The 23,054-nt window shown below is 54.9% G+C and overlaps 1 protein-coding gene across 1 annotated transcript in view; it reads left to right on the forward strand.

The window, feature by feature from the left end:
• The window catches only part of CECR2 (CECR2 histone acetyl-lysine reader), a 122,436-nt gene extending 100,350 nt beyond the window's left edge, over positions 1–22,086 (forward strand). Inside the window, 13 exon segments of the mRNA XM_068971538.1 lie at positions 1,944–2,097; positions 5,005–5,134; positions 5,415–5,452; positions 5,539–5,630; positions 5,817–5,943; positions 6,490–6,860; positions 7,239–7,367; positions 7,484–8,312; positions 11,405–12,183; positions 12,232–12,755; positions 13,836–13,947; positions 15,016–15,107; positions 22,017–22,086. Of these exon segments, the coding sequence (XP_068827639.1) occupies positions 1,944–2,097; positions 5,005–5,134; positions 5,415–5,452; positions 5,539–5,630; positions 5,817–5,943; positions 6,490–6,860; positions 7,239–7,367; positions 7,484–8,312; positions 11,405–12,183; positions 12,232–12,755; positions 13,836–13,947; positions 15,016–15,107; positions 22,017–22,086 (3,447 nt within the window).
• Positions 22,087–23,054: the final 968 nt, after the last annotated feature.

A 23,054-nucleotide genomic window follows, 5' to 3' on the forward strand; every position in this document is an offset into this window, starting at 1 on the left:
TTTGTTAATAGCAGCTCCACACAACCTCTCTGCAAGGGAGAGATGTTGCCACAGTGGGTGTGATTAGAGACCTGTGGAGGGATGAAGGGGCAGAGGGTGGGAAGGTGCTTCCCTGTCAGTGGGAGGCTTGTCCATGATATGCCTGCAGCAGCCCTATTTCTGAAAGCACATCTGGCTCATTCAAACCCAGTGCAGACCACCCATTCTGGTTATAGGATCTAGAAGTCAAGGAACTTGGTTTAATCCTATTTGGGCGACTGACTACAGTATCGTGTGTACAATAAAAATAGTTAAGTTTAAAAAAATTTTTCATCTCTCTTCTTTTACTCTGAAAGATTTTTACCTTGTGTGTTAGCCAGCTCTTTTAAAGTCAGGCTCAGAATTTGAACAGTAAAAATGACTTTCAGAAGGTCTGTTATCTAGGCAAGAGCACTTTCTATTTCTGAGTCAAATGATGATCGAAACTCGTTTTCAGTTCATTTCAGTTCAGTCGCTCAGTCGTGTCTGACTCTTTGCAACCCCATGAATCGCAACACGCCAGGCCTCCCTGTCCATCACCAACTCCCGGAGTTCACTCAGACTCATGTCCATCGAATTGGTGATGCCATCGAGCCATCTCATCCTCTGTTGTCCCCTTTTCCTCCTGCCCCCAATCCCTCCCAGCATCAGAGTCTTTTCCAATGAGTAAGGACCATTAAAAAGTAAAAAACTTCAATCAGATTGGTTTCTGTGTTTAATGATGATTTTGTATGTATGGCATACATATGTATGTCCTTCCCTGGTGGCTCAGACAGCAAAGAATCTGCCTGCAGTGCAGGAGACCTGGGTTTGATCTCTGCATCAGGAAGACATCCTGGAGCAGGTCATGGCAACCCACTCTAGTATTCTTGCCTGCAGAGTCCCATGGACAGAGGAGCCTGGTGGGCTGTAGTCCATGAGGTCTCAAGGAGTCAGACATGACTGAGCGAGTAACACTTCTCATTTGGATGGCAGTCTGCCATCGTCTTTTTCTCTCCACATCAAGACCACTTGTGTAATTTCCACAGAATAACGATATTTATGTAGAAAATTCTTAGATATTCTTTCTACTGAAAAGAAAAACATATTCCTGACTTAGTCACCTGACTTGGAATAACTGATGTTTCTTGCTGGTGTCATGTGCATGTTCCCTTTGCAGACACCGGCTTCCTTTTTCTGTATCTGTGCATTTTACAGGCATTCTCTGTTGTTACAGGTAACAATGATTACCTCTTCAATAATAGTTTTAAAAAAGAAAAAGTTGTACCTTACACATCAGCACAGAAGTCCAGGGAGGAAACTGAACATAATGATTTCAGCCCTAGCTTGAGTTCTGTTGGCTACAGATGGCTCAGAACTAGCGCTCTTGGAAACACCCAGAGTAAGACTTTCAGAAACAATTGATGGTAGTGGTCCTGGTTATCTTTTCGTTCCTTGAATTTCTTAGGCAGGTGCATTTCTGTGCTGTCACTTCATCTCTTTTCTATTCCTTACGGCAGAATGCTGGTCCTTCCCACCGAACCCTCCTTTTATTTTAATTGCTTGATTAGTAGAGGAAAGTACAGAAGTTAGGCGTTTCTGAGGCATGCAGATGACTGAAGTTGTCTCCCCCTTTCTTCGTTACTTAGGGGAGATTGGTGTCTCCTCTCCCCTCTAGCCTCCTCTCCAGAAGGTTGTCTCCTGGAGATGACAAGTTGCGTGACCATCCGGCCCAGCTCCCTCCTGTTCATTCCCCATTGTGTCTTGTGAGTGTGTGTCTGTACTCATTCATTGATGGCACAGGTGACAAGATGAACTTGGATTTAATGCAGAAGTTGTCCACTATCTGATGCTGCGTGTGGGATAGAAAATGTGGACTCTTCACTCAGAGCAAAAGCCTGGTTTTGCCTTATTACGTGTTGACTGAGCTTCTTGTCCCCTCACAGGAGACCCCTGTGCTCAGCAGGCTAGAGAAACAGAAGCGCCGGGAGGAGGAGGAGGAGCGCCAGATCCTTCTCGCGGTGCAGAAGAAGGAGCAGGAGCAGCTGCTGAAGGAGGAGAGGAAGCGGGAGCTGGAGGAGAGGGTCAAGGCCGTGGAAGGTAGGAGTGCTCTGCTGGGCCGGGGTGGGGGTGGGGGGCCCAGGGCCTGGGCTGCATCTGGCCTTACCATGTGATGACCCCTTGCTTCCTAGTTACTGCCTTCTGATTCGTGATAGGCTAACTCCACTCTGGCCGTGCCAGTGATTCCAGAGCCCTCAGTGTCTTTAATGCCCTCGTGTGGCCTGCACCGTGATGGTGATTCCAGAGCCCTCAGTGTCTTTCACGCCCTCGTGTGGCCTGCACCTTGATGGTGATCCCAAAGCCCTGTGTCTTTCACACCCTCGTGTGGCCTGCACCTTGATGGTGATCCCCGAGCCCTCAGTGTCTTCCATGCCCTCATGTGGCCTGCACCATGCCGGTGATCCCAAAGCCCTCAGTGTCTTTCACACCCTCGTGTGGCCTGCACCTTGATGGGGATCCCAGAGCCCTCAGTGTCTTTCACGCCCTCGTGTGGCCTGCACGCAGTTGCTCGCATGCAGCTGGCCCAGCACACTGTGCCCTCAGCCCGACTGGCTTGTGTGTCGCTGGGGTCGCACCTCCTGGCGCCATCACACAGCTTTACTCACCCTGACCTCCGATCTAGGTGCTGAGGTAGGGAACCTGACAGGTCTTTGCCCGTTTTCAACTACTGGGGCTTACCGTCAGACTGTCTGGATAAGCACCACAGGGGGTTGAGAGATGGCGGAGCTGGGCAGGCCTGGACACAAAGGCTGGTCTCCTTTGGGAGGCTCCGCCTTTAGGACGGGGAGGTGGTTGTTCATCTGCTGCATAGAAACCAACACAGAGGGTCTAGCAAAATGAAGACACAGAAGAATATGTTCCAAACAGGAGATTAAAATCTCAGAAAAAGTAATTTATTTGATAAAGAGTTAAAGTAATGGTCATAAAGATGCTCACCAAAGTGGGGAAAAGAATGGATGAACACAGTGAGAACAGAGAAGGAAAATATTTAAAAGTGTCAAATGGAAGTCTCAGCACTACACTAAGGCTGGTCTTCATCCAAAGGTGATGTTGTGTATATGGTGGTATTGGAAGGGAGTCCTCTGTTACGAGCTCCTTCTGGAAAACCAACCGATTAATTCCAACAAGTATGGCTCCCAGTTAGACTAACTGAAAGCAGCACTCGATGAAAAGCATGCAGGATTAGTCAACAGACAACTCATAGTCTTCCATTAGGATAAGACAAGGCTGCATGTTTCTTTGATGACCAGGCAAACTGTTACAGCTTGGCTAGGAAGTTCTGATTCATCCACCTTATTCACCAGACATTGCACCCTTGGATTTCCATTTGTTTTGGTCTTTACAAAATTCTCCTAAAGGAAAAAAATTTCAGTTCCCTGGAAGGCTGTAAAAGGCACCTGAAACAGTTCTTTGCTCAAAAAGATGGAATAATGAAGTTGCCTGAATAATAGCAGAAAATAGTGAAACAAAATGGAGAATGCATTAATCAATAAAATTCTTGGTGCAAATGAAAAATGTCATCAATTCAGTACAGTTCAGTTGCTCAGTCGTATCTGACTCCTTGCGACCCCATGAATTGCAGCACGCCAGGCCACAGAGTCAGAAACGACCGAAGCAACTTAGCAGCAGCAGGCCTCCCTGTCCATCACCAACTCCTGGAGTTCACTCAAACTCACGTCCATCGAGTCGGTGATGCCATCCAGCCATTTCATCCTCTGTCGTCCCCTTTTCCTCCTGCCCCCAATCCCTCCCAACATCAGAGTCTTTTCCAGTGAGTCAACTTACTTTTTTTGTTGTTGTTTTTTGTCTTACTTTTACTTAAAAATCGAAGGAACTTTTTGACCACATGTTGACAAGTAGTAAATATTAGGTCACTCCTGTCTGGTATAGGCAAACAGAAACATCAGAATTCCATGTTACACTCACTACGTCACGACGTGGGAGTGAGTGAGGTGGTGGCATCACCTGTGTAGGAGTATCGGTAGCTGTGGAGGGGCACCGACGCTGCAACTGCCTGTGGGCCCCGGGGCTTGCCCGAGCCTGGGGAGGTGTGTGTCCAAACAGTGATTCTGATGACGTGAAGAATGGGTTGACTGGTTGCTAGCTGTGAAATCCTAAACTGAGTTCATGACACCTAATGTTTAACAGTTTGATACATGGATGTTCATTAATTTAGTTTTACTTTTCTTTAGGCTTGAAATCATTCTCTTCCTTAGAAACCAATTTTAGTAAAAGTTGTTGATAGCAAAACGCCTCTGATAATTAAAGCAGGTATAGGTTCTCTTACACATACAAGTTTATTTCTACCCGGGCATGAAGTTGGAGCAGAGGGAGCTTGGTGGGAGTGGGCGTCTGCGGGCCCTGTCTGCTCCCACGGGGCACCTTCCGTCACGCTTCTTGCCTTCTGATGGTGTCCTGAGTCCTTGCTTCTTCCTCCCCCACTGCCAGCAGGCCCGCAGTGCACTGGCAAGTGTGTTTCTCATGGCCATGTCTGGGAACCAGAGGATGCCTCCCCTTCCAGCTGCTGGGCTGTCCCGCTGGCTTCTTCACTTCCCTGGCACCTCCTGCACCAGCGTGGGTGGGGGCGGACAGCTGTGGTGGGGGCGGGGGGCCGGGCACAGATTGAGGATAACCAGTGTGAGCACTTCAGGGGGCTTGCACAGTCCTCCTGGTGTGTTTGGACTGGGGTCTGGTCCTAAACAGGAGATACTCTCTTTGTGTAGGCAACATAGAAAGGGCTGGAGGTGGTCAGCGAGGGTGACTGTCTGTCGGCCCTCTGCTTTCCTTCTCTCTTGCTCATTCCCCTACCCACCAGGACCCCAGGACAGAAGTCCCTTAAAGCCTTCTTGCTCAGGCACTCCTGTCAGCAGAGGTCGGCAGAGGGCACAGCTGAGTGCGCGTCTCCCTTGTGGAGTCCTGACGTGCCTCTGCTCTGTGTTCTCACAGATCGAGCCAAGAGGCGACGGCTCAGGGAGGAGCGGGCCTGGCTGCTGGCCCAGGGGAAGGCGCTGCCCCCCCAGCTGTCCCACCTGGACCCCCAGTCCCCGCCTCGGGCCGAGAAGAGGACGAGAGACCCGTGAGTGCAGAGTGCCCCTCGCCCTCCTCAGCTGCGTGGTGTGGGATCGGGCCAGCTGTCATTCTGTAGATGAGGGAGGGAGGGGATGAGTGTGCTGACCCTCACTCCCTCGTGTGTTTGGAGGTGGTCAGTGTTACAGACTTACCTTAGCAGAGGTTTACAGAGGTTTCCTGGGAACTGTTCCAAGTCTTGGTCTGGACAGCTGTGTGTCAGGTTGAATCCAGGGCACTGGGAGAGAAGGGGGTCTCAGTCACTGCTGCTTTCTCGCTCTGATTCACAGCTTCGAGCTGGATGATGACTTCACCGCCATGTACAAAGGTCAGTTCCCATGCTCCACTGCTGTGTCCCACCGAGTGTGTCCCCAGGTGCGTGTGCTGACCCTTCTCTTCTCTTTGGCTCCTCAGTTCTGGACGTGGTGAAGGCTCACAAGGATTCCTGGCCCTTTTTGGAACCAGTGGACGAGTCGTATGCCCCTAACTACTACCAGATCATTAAGGTAGAGGAAGCCTTGTCAGCTGCACAACTGTGGCGCGTGCCTCTCTGCTGGTTGTGTTGTTGTGCAGTCAGCTGGCACTCCTCAGGGCTGGGTGCTGGGTGCGTCCCAGGCTCTCAAACAGCTCCTAGTGTGGGGACTACAAAGCTCTGTTGCTCCAATGATACTAACGAGTGTGGCCTGTTGTAGGTCCCCATGGATATTTCAAGCATGGAGAAGAAACTGAATGGAGGTTTATACTGTACCAAGGAGGAGTTTGTGAACGACATGAAGACTATGTTCAGGAATTGTCGGAAGTACAATGGGGAGAGCAGCGGTGAGTGGAGGAGGGGCGCTGTGGCTCTAGCCTGCTGCAGCAGCAGAACCAAGAAAAACAGGCATTTCCAGTCTCCAGGTTCAGCCCTTTCTCAGGACCCTGAAGAGAGGGTGTGTTGAAGCCATGGGCTGGGCGGTGCCGGGCTCTGTCCATCCTCCACAGCCACAGGCGTGGCGGCTGCTGGTCCCGGTTTCGTCCTGGGCCTGGTCATCCTGCGCCTTGCTCACCCACTGTCTTAGAGTCGTAGGGCAGACCTTGGATGACGCAGCCAGTGTCGCTGCAGGTGCCGAAGCTTGGAGGTTCAGTGACTGTACTTAATGTTTCTGCAGTTTGGCATTGAAGAATTAAATTTTTACCGGTTTGGGGGCCAGGGCCCACTGTGCCAGCCACACAGGCTGGACAGTTTCTTGGGCCAGCAATTGTGTCCCGTCTCGTGTCTGTAGCCTAGAAGGCAGGAGGCATGCTGACCGGCAGACCCGCAGTTGACTGGGGGAGGTGGTCACGGGGCCTGCCCGGGGCGGGGGCTCAGACTTCTCTCTCCCGCAGAGTACACCAAGATGTCGGACAACCTGGAAAGGTGCTTCCACCGGGCGATGCTGAAGCATTTTCCTGGGGAGGACGGGGACACAGACGAGGAGCCGTGGATGCGGGAGGAGGAGAGGCGGGAGAAGAGGCGGGGGCGGGGCGCGCGGGGCCACGTGTGCACCCGCTCCCGGGACTCGGAGGCGCCGGGCCGGAGGCAGCCCGCGGAGAACGGAGGGAAGGCGCTGCCCCTGGGCCGCCGCGCCGCTGCCTCTGGGGCTGGTCAGAGCAGCTCTGTGCAGCCCCCTGGCCAGGTGGGTGCCTCAAACAGCAGCTGCCTCTCTGGGCCCCTGTGTCTCGGTGGACCCGGCCAGCCTCTCTTCTCAAGCTAGCCAGTGAGGATCAGCTTCATCCCGTAGTGGTGTCTCCTGATTAGGGGCGGGGGGAGTGTGAAGTTCTCCCCCATCTTCATTTAGTCTTCATCTGTCTTAAATCCTTTTTGTTAGTCATTTGAACTACATGTTCTCAGTGGGGCAAAAATTTGAATTAACATCTCGCTCCTTGTAATTCAAAGAATGGGGTACATCCAGTACATAAATGCACCTCTCCTGGGGAGCAGGTGGGGAGGGGCTCTGAGGGTGGGGATGGAAGCCCCTGCTCCACCCTCTGTAGGCCGGGGCAGTGGGGCTCCTTCATGAGCCAGAGCCTGGTCTTCAGGACATAAAGGGTGTACTCTCTCCTTCTCCTCCCTGCCTCTGCCCCATGCCCTCCAGAGGCCAGCAGGACAGGGAGCGTTTGGTCCTCTCCGAGGCTCGGATCCTGCTGAAGTCAGTGTCTCCTCTGGAGCCCCGGGTCTGCCCGCCCGTGGGCCTGGCCTGCAGCCCCCGCCTCTGGCGGTACAGGTAAGCAGGCTCCTCAGCGCGTGCAGGTGCAAAGGTGTATTCCAGAAATATCATCTCTCCCCTGGGTAAATTGAATAACCACGGGGTTAACACAGCTTCCCTTTTTCTGTTGCCAGCCTCCAGCTGGAATTAACCACCACCGAGGCCCCGGGTGTGGCCCCCCTGATGAGAAGCTGGCATGCGGAGGGCTGGCCTCCCTTGCTGACATGGGCTCTCGACCTGGACCCTTGCCACTCGGTCAGATGAGCGGCCCCAGCCAGGATGGGCACGTGTATCCCCCCACTCATTTCCAGCCAGGGCTCCTTCCTCCCAGGCACGGGGGTGCTCCAGCCCGACCCCCAGACTTCCCTGAGAGCCCAGAAGTCCCTCCCGGCCACATGTACCGACCCTACAAGTACCTGAGCCGAGTGCACTCTGCGGTCTGGAACGGGAGCCACGGTGCTGCAAACCCAGGACCCTTGGGGCCAGACGAGAAGCCCCCCGTGGGGCCAGGACCTTCTCACCAGCCCCGCCCTTTGGGTCACATGATGGATTCCCGAGTGATGAGACCTCCCCTTCCCCCAAACCAGTGGACAGAACAATCCGGCTTCCTACCTCACAGCGTTCCTCCTTCAGGGTACCTGCACCCCCCGTGTAAACCTGGCGCACAGCGGCTCCAGCCCCCTGCAGCCCCAGCACTGGGTTCTCTGTTTGGAGCTCCGGCCCCGGCCCTGCGAGGCGTGCAGGGTGGGGACTCCATGCTGGACAGCCCCGAGATGCTGGCCATGCAGCAGCTCTCCTCCCGTGGGTGCCCACCAGGCGTGCCTTACCACCCCCGCCAGTCTGCACCGCCCCGCCTGCCTGGCCCTTTCCCACCCATGGGCCTGGTGGCCCCCAAGCCTGCCTCAGGAGACCCTGTGAGGACACAGGACGGCAGTGACGTGCAGGAGCCTGAGAACGGCCAAGGTAATGTGTACATGCGCGCTCCCTGCCTTCCCAACCCCCCCCCCCCACACACACCTCCATCTGCCGTGGTTATTGGTGGCCCGTCTTTTTATGCGGACTAGGAAACAAAGTGCCAACTGGCCTCTGACCCCTTTCACTTGAATGTCTCTGGGTGAGCCTGCCGCAGTCCGCGGACGCGGCGACCATGCCGCACAGCTGCAGTGCCTGCTGTGTCTCCGCTTGTGCGGAGCCTTCTCGTGCTCACTCACTTCACTCTCAGAATAAGCTTTGAGGGAACTTTGACTAGTATTCTTGTTTGTATGGATGAAAGCTCCAGGGCACAAAGGTGGTTATTTGCCTTCATTCAGCTCTTAAGTGGGGAGACCGACTCGAACCTGACACAATGGACCTGGCATCCGTGTGTGCAACTCTGTGTTGCCCAGTCCCACTTAGAAAGGACTGTCCTGAAGTGACCCTCGGGGGGGACATGTTCTCAGGGCTTTACTCCTGGCCCAGTTCTCTGCATGCCTTTCTCATTGGGCCCACATCTGCGCGCATTGAGGGTGGGGAGCAGCAGTGAGATAGGCACGTCATCAAGAGGGTTCTAGAAATGCCGTTCACAAGAGTAGTAAACTCAAGTGCGAGAGAAGGGCGGTGGGCCTCCTCTGTGTGACTCCTGCCGGTTGAGGATGGACATCTAGCGTGTGTCCGTGTGGGGGCTGTGGCGCCTGGGCGTCTGCAGAGCGTGACGTGGCTCCTTGTCAGCTGGGTGGAGGGCCAGGAGCACAGACTCCCTGCAGGTGATTTCTTGGAGGGCAGGCTGACTCTGAATGCCCCCTGCAGCACGATTTCCAGGCATGATTTCAGGTGTGACTGGAATTCAGAGTAAGAGGGAGAGTCTCGGGAGCAGTCTGCTTGCTCAGTTGCCATGATGTTCGTGTTGTTTCGTTTGCATTTTATTTTTTCTGAATGAAGTACAGCTGATCTACAGTGCTGTGCTAATTAGTATCTGCTGTACAGCAGAGTGACACAGTCACACACATACACATTCTTTTCCATTATGGGTTGTCGCAGGATATTGAATGTTATTTCTCTGTGCTGAAGTCAGACCTTGTTTTTCCATTTTGTATATAAGTTTGTATCTGCCAACCCCAATCTCCCTGCCCATCGCTCTCCTACCCACTCTTTTTCTTGACAGTCCCAAGTGTCTTCTCTGTCTGTGAGTCTGTTTCATAGATAACTTCATTTGTGTCATATTTTAAATCCCACATATAAGTGATACCATACATTTACCTCTTTGTGATTTACTTCATTCAGTATGTAATCCCTAGGTCCATCCATACTGTTGCAAATGGCAGTGCTTACTCCCTTTTATGACTGAGTATGTTCCATAGTCTGTGCGCACCGCGTCTTTATGCGCTCCTCTGTTGATAGGCATCTAGGTTGCTTCCATGTCCTGGCTGTTGTAAACAGTGCTGCACTGAACATCGGGGTGTGTGGACCTTTTTGAATTATGGTGTTCTACAAAGAGCTTCCCTTGTAGCTCAGTTGGTAAAGAATCTGCTTGCAGTGCAGGAGACCCGGGTTTGATCCCTGGGTCGGAAAGATCCCCTAGAGAAGGAATTGGCAACCCACTCCAGTATCCTTGCCTGGAAAATCTCATGGAGAGAGGAGCCTGGTGGGCTGCAGTCCATGGGGTCACAAAGAGTCAGGCACGACTGAGTGACTAACACTTTCTGCAGATACTCCCCAGGAGTGGGATTGTAGGATCATACGTTAACCCTGTGTTTAGTTTTTTAAGGAACCTCCACACTGTTCTGCATAGTGTCTGTACCAATTTATATTCCCACCAACAGGGAAGAGTGTTCCCTATCTCCACACCCTCTCCACTGTTTATTTGTAGACTTTTTAGTGGCGTCCATTCTGACTGGTGTGAGTTGGTACCTCATTGTGGTTTAAATTTGCATTTGTCTAGTTCAGTGATGATGAACATCTTTTTATCTTGGCCTCGGCTCTCTGTGTGTCTTAATTGAAGAAATGTGTGTTTAGGTCTTCTGCCCATGCTTTGATTGGGATTGCTTTTTGGTTGAGTTGTATGAGCTGCTTGCATATTTTGGAGATTAAGTCCCTGCTGGTCTCATCCTTCGCAGCTATATTCTCCCAGTCCGTAGACAGTCTTTCCATTTTGTTTATGGTTTCTTTTGTTGTACAAAAGCTTGCAAGTTTAATTAGGTCCCACTTTTTAATTTTTGCTTTAATTTCTACTGCCTTGGAAGACTGGCCTATGACAGTTTATGTCAGAGAATGTTTTGCCTATGTTTTCTTGCAAGAGTTTTATGGTGTCATGTCGTTAAGCCGTTTTGCGTGTATTTCTGTGTCTGTCATAAGGCATTGGCATGTTTTTTGTTGACTCAATAATGAAAAGTGCACGTTTTCATGATTCTTGTGCAGCTTATACCTGTGATCTTTAAAGCCAATGTTAGTTTTTCGGGAGCCAGCAGTCCTAGTTGATCTTAAAGGTCTGAATTCTTGACCTTGTCTGTAAGCTCTGACCAGAATCCTATTTTGATACCCTTGGGCAACAACTCTGCCCTCCCTAAGAGATAATACTAAGACGCATTTATGGCCAAAAACAATGGCAAGGTAAAGAATTCTGAGTCTGTAATTAAGCATTTGAATTCAGTAGGTCAGTGATTGTTTATTAAATTTCTGTAATTCCTCGAAGATGCCCTTTGAATGTTATACACTGTCCATGTCTTATTTTCAGGAAGCCCGGGCACAGTGAGTGTTGTCATTCATTTAGCAAATATTCATCTAGTCCTGTTCGTACTCCCGTGGGTGGTTCCTGACTGCAGGATGCTGTCGGGATCCGGCCTTCCCAGCGTCCTCAGGCCTGGTCCCTCCTCCTCACTGTCTAGGCGATGCCTCCCCGCCAGCCTGCACATCGGCCAGTGCACCCTCTGCCTCCTTGGAGTTGGGCACACAGATCACAGCCCCTTGCTTGTCCAGCGGTGGGCAGGGTGGGGGCGGCGGCGTCATCTTGGTCACCTGTTCCTGTCGTGTGCTGGGGTTTCAGCTCGCCAGGTGCGACTTTGTCTCTGCTTTCTTTGCAGCGGATCCCTTGCCCGGGCTCGAGGAGAGACCAGCGAGTGTCGGTGCTTCAGAGGGGGCGTTCCTCAAGCAGCTACCTCACCCTGCGCCCCCCCTGCAGGCCGACTTTGCCAGGCGGAGCTCACCCCAAGGAAGGGGCCCAGAGGGCCCGGAGCTCAGGCCGGAGTCCTCGGAACCTGGGGACGGCTGCCCAGCAAGCACGGTCAGGTCTGCCTGGCTCTCAGGGAGTGGCTTCGCCAGCCCACCCGCCCAGGCATGCACCCTGGCAGACCTGGGGCCGCTGCCTGAAAACGGACTGCGGGTGGAAGCCTCCCCATGTGGGTCTGAGGGCAAGAGCAGGGCGCCACCCGAGGCTGGGGCCCCTGCAGAGCCCGCGTGCTCCCCTCTGTACACGCCCGGCTTGGAGTTCCCCAGCTCCGCCACACGGTACCATGTAGGCCCAGGCCTGCAGCCTGTGGGTCCTGTGATGGGGGGCAAGCCTCCAGCCCCGCACCCTCCCCCCTTTCCCCCTCGGGCTTTTCAGTCTCATGACCCTCATTCTGGAGTCTTCCCTCGGTACCGCCCCCACCAGGGCATGCGGTATCCCTACCAGCCACCACCGCAGCCTTCCTACCACCACTACCCGCGGACTCCTTACTACTCGTGTCCACAGGGCTTTTCAGACTGGCCGAGACACCTCGCAGCCCCCGTAAGCCCGAGCGGGCCCCCACCAGCTCAGCCCACCCCTGCCAGGCCCCTCTTCCCCGACAAGAGCGCTGTGACCGGGCTGCAGGGCTGCGAGGCGCTAAGTGCTGCCTTAACGCCCCCCGCGCGGGTCGACGCGGTGGAGGCTCTGGGTGCTGCCTTAACTTCGCCCACGCGGGTGGACGCCGTTGCTGCCAAGATGGCCGAGGGGCAGAACCCCGGCCCCGAGGGCAAGCAGGATGAGTCTGTGGAGCAGCCAGAGAGCCCCAAAGAGTTCCTGGACTTGGATAACCACAACGCGGCTGCCAGGCGGCAGGGCTCCCTGTCGGCCAGCGAGTGTCTCTATGGCGCGCCCCCGGCCCCGCTCGGCCCGGGCTTGGCCTTCGGTTCGCCCGCCTTTCCCCCACACGCAGTGATGCTGCACGCTGGGCCGCCTTACCCCCCACAGCGGCCGGCCGCGCATTTCCAGCCCAGGGCTTACGCCTCCCCCTCGGCTACTCACCCGCCTCACCGCCCAGTGGCGGCGCAGCCCAATGGCCTGTCCCCCGAGTGCCCCCTCTACCGCTACCCTGAGGAGGGCCTGGGCCACTTCCAGGCCGTGATGATGGAGCAGATGGGTCCCGGAAGTGGGGCGAGGGCGTCCTTCCAGGAGATGTACAGACCGTCCGGGTAAGGCTGCAGCTGCGTGCCTTTTTTGTACGGGCAGAAGCAGAGTAGATACTAGTCTCCCAAAAAGAAGTGAGCTTGGGAATGAAAAACCGACTTGGGTGGTCTGGGGCCGGGAGGAGCGTGTGGGTTGTGTGCTCGGGGCTTACTGGGAAAGCACTGGCATCAGAACCCAGTTTTGTGTGTGGTCTTTTTTTCTTCGTGAAAGTGAATTGGCATTTCAGTGCTGTTGGGTTAGGTTTTGGACACCTAATGGCCAGAGTTCTGGGGCTGTGGGCAGACTTTGCCAGGGAGAGGGAGGTAGATCTGGTTGGTAGTCACGGGTGGTATCCTAGTCTCACCCCTCACCATTCTATTCTCTACTGATACTGAATGAAAACTGAGTGTGTCCAGAGCCAGACCTGGCCACATACCACTCCCTGATAATTCTAGTAGTTGTGTCCTGAGGTCAAGGTTGGGAAGCCCCATCATAAAGCAGCACAGACCACCCTGAGAATCTGAGTGCCCCCCGGGTCGTCCCAGCCCCCAGTGCCTGGCTTGAGGGCCTTCCCTCTGCGTGTCCTCACCCCTCTCTGAACGTCTGGCACGTCTCCTGTCTGTCCTTTGCCTTCTCTTCTGAGCCTTTGGTGTGTCTCCTAGCCGAGGGCATCCTCCTGGCGCAGCCCAGACTCTGGCCAGGAAAGTGGTGGTAGTGCTCTGATGGAGGCACTGTCTGATGTCTCCAGTTGTCTCCGAAGCTCTGATTTTCCCCCGTTCAGGATCCAGTCACAGTTCATGGCTCTGCATTTGGGTGCTGTGCCTGCTCAGTAATTTACAACATTGGCTTTGCATTCTTTGTTTTTCAAAGACAGAGCGCCCCAGGCTCTGGCTTTTTCTCATTGTTTCCTCATATTTAAGAGTCAGAGTCAACACCTTTGCCAGGAGCACTGTGCAGGTGGCATCAGCCATGTCTTTCCTGCCTCACGTGGCAGCCCCTGGGTCAGGGGGTCACTCACCCAGTTGGTCCAGGTGGGGCTGTGCACCTTTTCCTTCGTACTGAGGACATCATATGCATTCCTGAATGTTCCTTCCTCATGTCTCTAGACTGCAGGGGCCCTCGGTCCAGTCCCGGCCCTCGTTCCCAAAGACGCCGGCTCCAGCAGCATCGCAGGAGGAGCTGCCCCCCCAGAAGCCCCCAACACTTCCACTCGATCAGGTCAGAATGGTGGACAGTGAGAGCTGTCTGTGTGGTTCCCGGCAGCTGTGGCCCCAGGGGCTGTCCCTGGAAAGGGGTTGCGTCCTGTGGGCCGTGGGGTCAGAGGGCCTCGGGAGCAGCTTCCTCCCGCCCCGCCAGCCTCTTATTCCTGCTCCAGGCACCAGCCCGGAGATGGGTTAGATTTCCTTCCCCAGACTGGCTACTGTGGTGCGACTCCTTGTTTGCCTCATCTGGAAGAGTCGGGTTCCCCCACCCCCACCCAGTCTCCCTGGAGGCAGCAGTCCTTGGCCCCTGGACTGAGTCAGGGTCCAGGACTCAGGAACCACACCTGGCAGGACTGCCCAACGAAGCAAAATTGGGCTGCTTTCCTAGATGGGAAGAGTGTGTGTGGCTCCTAGGCTTTGTTGTTTTTAACAGTTACCGCGCATCAGTTTCGCTGAAACTGTCTATTCTGCTTCTCTCAGAGCTAGTCCCAGGAGGAGACAAGCCCCAGGGAAACAGAGAGCTGCGAGTGGAGAACGGGGCCCGGCCCCACCCGCCTCTCCTGTCCCCAGCATCGCGCCGTGTGTGGCCTGGAGCCTGGACGCCCCTCCTCATGACCCATGCGCTCGCCAAGTCCTGGGCGAAAGTGGGGAGCAGACAGGCTGGACTCTGGAGGTCCCTCCAGGCCCTGGGACGCTTGTTCAGGGAAGACCATCCTGACCTGGGCGCGGTGCTGGTGGGCTGCCGTGGCAGCTGCACTCAGGTGGCCGTCTGGGGGCAGGACCGCTCGTGTGGGTGTGTTTGGGGCTGGGTCCAGTTTACAGAGTTTTCATGTTGCCTTTATGATGATTTCTGTCGGTGGTGAATGTATTGTACATACAGCGGGGAGGGCGGGTGGTGGGGATAGAGTCTGGCCGGTGGCCCCGCAGCCCTGCTGACCCCCTGTGTTTACAGCCCTTTCCCATTCACTCTTGGGGGGCTGCAGGAGGGGCCCACCTTGCCGCTGCTGTTCCTCTGACGGCTCTTCCCCTTGGGCAGCCTCCTTGCCTGGCGCGCCCCCCCCCCCCCCACTTGCCTGGCACCCAGGTCATGGTCCGAGATAGCAGTGCCCCTCCTGGCTGGCCAGCTGCCCACCAGATAGGTGTAAACCAGTATCAGGAGCATTTGCTCATTGGAAGGTGCGGCGACGCGCCCCGTCACAGCCCTGCCGGGACTGGGGTCTGGAAGGCGTCGCAAGCTCCCTGCACAGACCACAGTTTGTGGCAGTGACGACTCAGGTTTGTGTATGTTTAGTGTCAATAAAGAAGCTGCACAGGTTTTAATAGGAAAAATGTACCCTATAGATTTACAGCTTGAATGTAGGAGTCTTTCAGTATATATAGTTTTTATCCATTTTATGTGAATATAGTAAAATAAGTCATGGTGATTTAAAATAGCTGTCAAGAACAAGTTCTTGAAGTCACTTGTCTGTGATAGGAAACGGTTTTACAGTATTCAGTTACTTTATTATGGTTTTAGAAGCAAGCGACACTGGATTCTCCCTGTTTAGCATTCTTTGAGTTTAGCTGAGATACCACCAAAGTGAGGACTCCTGTCTTAAGCTTTTGAATATCCCACAAAAGCAAAGGAGGAAACAAGTGAAGGGAGATACCTTGAAGTCACAGGTCTTTGTAAAAATAGCGTATTTCTAAGCATGCCTTTGAGATAGTAGAAAAGCTTGCAGGAAACATTGGTTGATTGATCTGCGCTTGTTCTTATAAGTTCAACTTTGTGAGGGGCCAAGAGAACCTTCCATCCAGCCCCAGCGTCCCTGCTGAAGCTGGAGCAAAGCCGCGCTTCCAGTAGTAGAGTCCCTGCGGAGACCAACGCCAGCTCCAGACGCCCAGATGCTGAGCTCGGGCAGGGGGAGCACTGGGAACGCAGGCGCCTTCCAGACATGCGCAGAAACACGATTTTTTTTTTTTTTAAACAGACTTATTTAAACTTTAAATTTGGCATGCTTTGAAGTGGGGCAAGTTTGGGGGCTGTGTTCTCATTGGATTCTGGTTCTTGTTGGAGCCCAGTCACGGGCGTGATGTGGTTCAAGGTGGGGACGTCAGCATCAGCATTTGGGAAGGATGGGGAAGGGTTGTGGACAGATCCAGCTTTGCTCTCGAGCAGTGAGAGAACATGCTTGGCACACTCAGCCTCCGTGTGCATCTGTGCACCAGCTGGCAGGGGGAGACCGTGGCCCCTGCCTCTGTTCTCAGCCTAGAGCCTGCTCTGGCCAGCGTGGAAACTGGCTTGGGTGCAAGGCCTCGGGCACCCTTGCCTCGAGCAGAACCAGGCTGGGTCAGGGCCAGGAGGACCATGGCAATCCTGCTCATTCCGTCCGCCCACTGTGCACAGCCCTCTGTTGTCCCAGCCCCCAGCCCGACCCCATCTCCCGCTGCCCTAGAGCCTCCCTTCGGGGTGAGTAGAGAGGCCAGGCACTGGGGAGCCCTGTTGGGAGTGCGGCTCCGTGCTGCGTTGCCCCACAGGGCCACCCCCATTCAGGGCCCGTGCACTCTTCCGACCAGAACTAGCCTGGGGGAAGGTCCTGGGGCGGCCTTCCCCTGGGACCGCTGCCACCTGTCAGGGACCTGAAGGACTCCTCTCCACCGCTCACCTTAGAGTCATTATGTTAGACACTGTCTTCCCCAGACCCAGGAGAGAGAGAAGATCCAGAGAGAAAGCAGGAGCCTTATGGAATGTTTCTGGCCTTGAGTTTTTCCTCTCCTGTAATAAGAGCTCTTGGCTAAAACTTACTAGGCTGAAGACACGTGCACTCCGAGTGGCGACAGACGCGTGGGCTCCTGTTCAGAACCTTTTCTTGTCCCGCCTTCAAAGTGAGACTAGTGCTGCCGTGTCCACCTGCCTCACTGGGGCCCTCGCGCCTGTCGTGAGCAGGGTGTCCTCCCTGGGCGGGGCCGGGTGGCTCTCACAAGGCTGCCTTTCGTGTGGACTGAGAGCCCCCGGCCAGCCTGGCCCTCAGACCCCGCGAGCGTCCTTGTGACTTGGCGCTGGTTCCTGCCAGTTCCAGGAGTGGGCCGCGTGGGCTCAGGGTTTTCTCGCTTTTTGAAAGTTTCTGTCTCAGCCACACACACAGCTCTCAGGTCCCGGTTTGGATTCTCCCAGGATCCCTCAGCCAGCAGCCCCGAGGCAGGGACCCTTGGAGAGCGGCTGTGGCCAGCGAGTCAGAGCCCAGGGGAAGGGCCAGGGTGCCCCCACGGAGAGCGGGGTGCCTGGGAGGCAGGCTGTGCAGCCTCCGCCCCTGGGTGCAGGTTCCCCTGCCCAGGGGCTGAGCCCTCAACTGAGACTTGTTCCTCCTGTTCTGGGTCTGGAGTCTCCCTGGGGCGCTGGGCCTCCCCTGCTGTGTCCTCGTGTGGGGCAGGTGCGAGCCTGACCTCCAGCTGCTGCACCCTCCTGTGCTTCACGGGCCCTGGCCGAGCAGATGGTCAGCGGCGTCGGCCGCCTGGTCTCTCCCTCGCTGAGCCCTGGCGGCTGATGCGGAAAAGCCTCTTAACCAGCTGCGTGTCCTGTGTGTCTGGAGAGGGTGGTGGGCCCGGGAGCGAGGCACTGAACGCTGCCCCCAGCTGGGCCCACACCCGCTCTCCTGCTGCAGATTCCTGTGCGTGGTCCTGGCCAGTACTGGGAAGGGGAATGCTATTTATTTTTGTATTGTGTATATTTTGTCTGGTCTGCTGATCCCCTGTTTCACTGAGAGCCACACTTACCTCAGTACTTAGTTCTATACTGTGTGTTGGACAATTTTTTAAAACAACTGTTTAAAAATCTTTCTGATCCTTGGAGGTCTGTAGATTTATTTCCATATGAATTGGTTATTTTGTATAAAGTACATTCTTAAAAGAGCAGGGTGATGTGTGAGTTGTGTGTGTCCCGTGTCACTGTCGTCTTTTATCATCGAGGCAAAGTCCCACCAGGACAGAGGTTTGAGTGAGGCCCAGTGCCGCCGTCCAGAGAGGCGGCCCCCTCAGTCACCGAGGGCCCCGTGTGGATTGCGGGGGTGCTCCGTGGAGAACCGCTGGCTGGCAGGCCTCAGCAGTGTGGGGACTGTACACACTGCCTACCCAGGTGTGTGGGGCCCCAGGGACGCCCTCACTGCCCAGGCCCGGGTACGAACCCCACCTTTCCGACACCCGCACTGGGGCCCGTAGGTAACATGCTGCTGGGGCTAGGAGGGCAGTGGGCAGCTCTGTGAATGGCAGTGTGCTCTGGGAAGGTTTTTGTTGTTGGGGGTAGGGGAGGAGAAATTGGCCATCTTCTTATCAGGTGGCTGTAAGCCGTTAAGACACTCAGGACTCCTGGTCTGCTTTATCCTTAAACCACAGGCCTCACCAGGGATCTCTTGCTTCCTGGGCCGTGACCTTGTGGCCCGCGGGTGTGTGAGGTCACGTTGTCCCCCTTTGGTATGTCGTCACTGAGTTGGCTGATGCCGTTGTGAGACTGCAGTCCTGCCATGCTCACAGTGTCGTCAGTCCCCCACACTTTCCTGTAAAGTTCTACATCAGTCATTTTAAGAAAAGTTAACTTTAAAGTGGACGTCATGCATGAACCTCGATTTTGACATGAAGCCAGCCGGAGTGCTTGTCTCACTTGATTCTGAGTCTCCTTGGCCTGGGTTGGGGGAGTGGGGGGCAGGCGGCTGGGACCCTGGCCCCTTGGCTGTCCTGATGAGTGGGCCCATGTGGAATAGCACCACACCCGGAACACAGGTACAGTTTGGTTCTGACTTTTGGATTCCCAGCTGCAACTTCTCTTGCGGTGACATGAATCACTCACCAAAGGCCAGAATGTTCTGATAGTTTTAGCCAGAGCTTAGCTGACTCCCTCAGGGTATGTTTCCCAGCTCTGTCTCCTTGAGACCAAAACAGAGTGTCTTCCACTGGTCAGCTCTGGAGTCTGGCTCCGTGAAACGTGTTAGTTAATCCACCCCATTTTCAGAATTACTGTTTGACCTTTACACTTGTTAAGCCCCAGTTGTACCATCCCCAGCACCCTTGTTTGCTTCAGATTGGCATAAGAAACAAGAGCTGGTGGGGAGGAACCAGGGAAGAGACAGGAAGCCAGTCGTGAGTGAAGAGTGGGTTGGTCTCAGTTCTGGTGGAGCTTGCCATTTGATGTCTGGAAACATGCAAAGGTTCCCTCGTATTGAACAGTAATGGCTTTTGTCTCTAATCCTCTCCATCACTGGGAGGAGAGGTGGCTGAGTTTGATAAATGGGGAGCACCCCTAGGGCAAGATTCATCCAGGGCCGGGCCCTCAGAGGCGACCTTCACCCTGAACCCTTCTGGAGAGGCCTCTGGGAGGAATGCCTCTGGTCTGCAGGCTATCCCCTCCCCCAATCACTGGCCGCCAAAGTCTTTTTCCTGGCCATGTGGTTTTCCTTTGGGTTTTTTATTATTTAAGTATTTATGTATTTTGGGCTGTGCTGGGTCTTAGGTTGTACCAATTTTGTTCCCCTTCTACAACCCAGGCTCACTGTTTGTTGCCATGGGTTATTTTAACCAAACTCTTAAGTGAGAGAGGGACTGTGAGAGAATAGCCATGAAGGCAGCTGTGGTGTTCTGAGCCCGTCCCTTGGCGTTCACGGTGATGTGGGTACCACGCAGCTGCCTTCAAGAAGTCTCTCAGTTTGGAAAAGCACTGCCCGCTTCTCAGAGCTTGGGTCTGAAGCTTCTTCCAGACAGAGGGTGGCAGGATGACTGGTTTTTGAGAGCCCTGCAGTTGGTCCCTTGGAGCATGTCCAAGGCTTGATTCAGGAGGAAAGCACGTCGCATCCCAGCCCCAGGAACTGAGATGTCACTTCTCAGCATTTATGGAACGAAGGCCCTTCTGTGCACCTGGTAATCTCGCAGCCACGCACAGGACAGGAGGGAGGATGTGACTCCCCCACAGGCTTCATAGTAAAGGGAGGCGAGTGGGGCAAGAGGCTGGACGCCAGCAACGTGTGAGCAGAACTCACCACCCATCCGCCCGTCCGTGGTGGGTCAGGAGAGAAGCCAGTGTGTGTGCGTGTGTGTACGCACCTTTGTGTGTGCATGGTAACCTTGACTGGAGAGAAGCTTGTGTGTGCAGGTGCTGACCCTGACTGGGGCTACTCCCCGGGGGCCAGTCTCCGCTCCGTTCCTGGCTGGTTCCGCTCTGGCTCCCCTGAGCCTCGTTCTGGCTCGAATCCCTCCCCCAACCCCCAAGCCTGTGCCGCCGCCGCCCCCAGTCCTCACGGCCACTGGGCAAGTGGACCAGCGAGGCCAGGGTGAGCAAGGCGCCGCCCAGCCTTGCCGTCCTCCAGGGCCCCGCCCCCCAATAACACACGCCTGCCCCCACATGCATTCCTTCGTAGGTTTCCTGTCCACACTGGTTCTGCAGCTGTGTCTTGGCCAAGTCAGTGGGGACACACAGGTCGCCCCCTTAGCCCTGCCATGCCTCCACTGACATGCTTTGCTGAGACACTCGGCCCAGGGCGCACAGGGGCACAGCGGGTGAGGAGAGAGGCCGGCCATATGGCCAGGGCGGAATCCGAGGGGGAGAGGAGCCCAGGCAGGAGTGGCTGCTCCTAAGCCCTGACCCCGCAGGTGTTCCAACGAGCCCCTCCTCAGCTTCCCACCCTGACCCCAGCAGCCCCCATAGCCACCCCTGGCCCCTCCCCCACGGCTGAGTCGTCTACCAGCCCCACGGGGAGGCCGGGGTCTTTTGTGAGGGAGCCAGCTCTGTGCTTGGGGGTTCAGCTGCCTCAGGGCAGCCTCCGGGCTCTCTGACCAGTCCCTACCACCTGAGCCACATGTAAAAGCTTTATGTGTTTGGTGGATGAGAACCACTGTCAACAGTAAGAACACACACTTCCAACAAGGAAGGTGTCCATTGTGCAGAAAAGAAGCATAGTTGGAGCTTGCAATGATCTGCTGGGGCCACTCTTTACCTCGTGTGGGTCCCATTTCTGGGACTTTGGGAGACAGGCTCCTTGGAACCGAGTGGAACGTCCTTCTTTTAGGCAGAGGCAGACACTCGAGAAGGGGTAACAGGACGGGACGTTGGTAAATAAGCCAAAGTCTTGTTTTTGGAAACGGACAGACTGTGACTTAGATTTTGTAGCCTGAGAAGCTGCAGTGCCAACAATCACACGGCACCCAGGGCACTGGGGACATTCTCCCATGGGTCTGGGAAGACGTTTCTCTCACATCCTGGTTGGCTATCATCAGGGAGGCCCCGGGCCGCTGCTCCAGCTGCCCACATGCTCTGTCTGCCCTCTTCTGGGAACTTGTGGGCCTTGGAATCAAAATCTCAGAAGAAACTGGGCGCTGGGAGGAGGTCCTGGTGTCGGGAGAGCCTGTCTTCATTACTGCGCGGCCGGCATGTTGTGGGTATCTCCAAGGGCTTTGTTTTGGGGGAGAAAACCGCAATCGGCGGTTTTCTGAAAGGGTGACATCGACTCAGAAAAGGTGGGCCCAGTGCCAGGCACTGCTGTCCAGGTCTGGACAGGAAGCCTGGAGGAAGAGAGACTGGTCCCCGGGTGCCGGGAGTAAACCCCAGGGAAGCTGACAGTGACCTGGCTCTGGACGAAGATTCAAGAGGGGAGGGGTGGACAGGAGATGCTGGGTGTGGGAACAAGGTGACCTGAGGACTCAGAGGGCGTTAACACTTTCCCCTAGTGTCCCCAGCCAGCGACGCACACCAAGATGATTGTGCTGTGAGAAACGGACACGAGGCTGGACTGAGGGGCTGATGTGGCCGTGCTCTGAGTGTGAAGGCAAAGCCATGGGACCCACATAGCCGCCCCTGGGGATCTCACAATCGGGCTTAGTTTGGAGAACTGGTCACGTGTCATCACAAGGGTCCATACATGAGAGACAGAAGTAACTTGTAGGACCTGCACCAGGGAGCCCGTGAGGAGTTCAGGCACAGGCCAAGTGGATCAATAAAAAGAAAGGGGGCTTCAGTAAAACAGAAGAGCTCCCCGACTCACCGGGACCGCAGTGTTCCAGAACCTCACTGGCTGGAGCTGGTCCCCGCGGCTGCAGACGCCCCCTGCCCTCAACATTCCCTTCCAGGGGCAGCGGTGACCTGACCTTGTTCACTGTGGAGGCCATCAAGTTGGTAGCCAGTGACTTCTTCCAGTAGCAGTTTCCGCAAGGCAGGTGCCTCGTGCTCTTTTTCTGTATGGTGGTGGAGTGAGTGGCCACCGTGCCTCAGTTCATGTGTCTGCACACATAAATGTGCATTTGGAAGTTCGAGACCAGCCATATGGAAAGGATATGTTCCATCGTCAACCAGCAGACACATTCTTGGTTTTATCTAGGGTGAGTGACACTTGGCCACTGTGTGCGTCCAAGGTGTTCAGCGCGATGACCTGACAACCACATACTGCAGCCCGATCACCACCGGGTAACAGCCATTGAACATTTGGCATCTACTCTCTTAGCAGCGTTCTCACACAGAGCAGTGTTAACTGCAGTTGCCACACTGAGGACCACACCGCCAGGACACACTGACCTTGTAACTGCACACTGGGGCTCACCCAGTTCACCGAGTCTCCATCTCCTGCCTCTGCGGATCACATATCCCATCTTTTTTCTGTGTTTGCGTTTTTTAATCGAGTCTACATATCGGGGAAATCGAGTATGTGTTTCTGTGCGACTTTTACTGTATCGTCATTCGCCTGTCCGTGGACACTTTGCTTCCACACCTTGGCTGCTGCTGTGGACACGGGTGCATTTCCACCAGCAGGGCACTAGGGTTCCCTCTCCACGTTCTGACTGATTCAGGGCCAGTGTGACAGATGGAAGGTGATCTTAGTGGTTTCCCTGATGCCTAAGTGCACTGAGCGTTTTCTCTTGTGTTCTTTGCCCGTTGCTGTCTGTGAATTCTTGTATTAGCCCCATATCAGGTGTGTGCTTGCAGCTGGCCCCCGCCCCACCACATTAAGTAGGCGGCCTTTTCGTTTTGTGGATGCTTTCCATTCCTGTGCAGAAGCTTCTTGGTTTGATGTGGTCTCACTCGTTTCTTTCACCTTCTGGTGCATGTGCTTTAGGTTCCAGGGTCATGGAGCTTTTCCCGCTGTTGGGAGTTTAATGATCTCAGGAGCTTGA

The sequence above is a fragment of the Capricornis sumatraensis genome, chromosome 4, assembly GCF_032405125.1.
Source record: "Capricornis sumatraensis isolate serow.1 chromosome 4, serow.2, whole genome shotgun sequence".
Classification (NCBI taxonomy): Eukaryota; Metazoa; Chordata; class Mammalia; order Artiodactyla; family Bovidae; genus Capricornis; species Capricornis sumatraensis.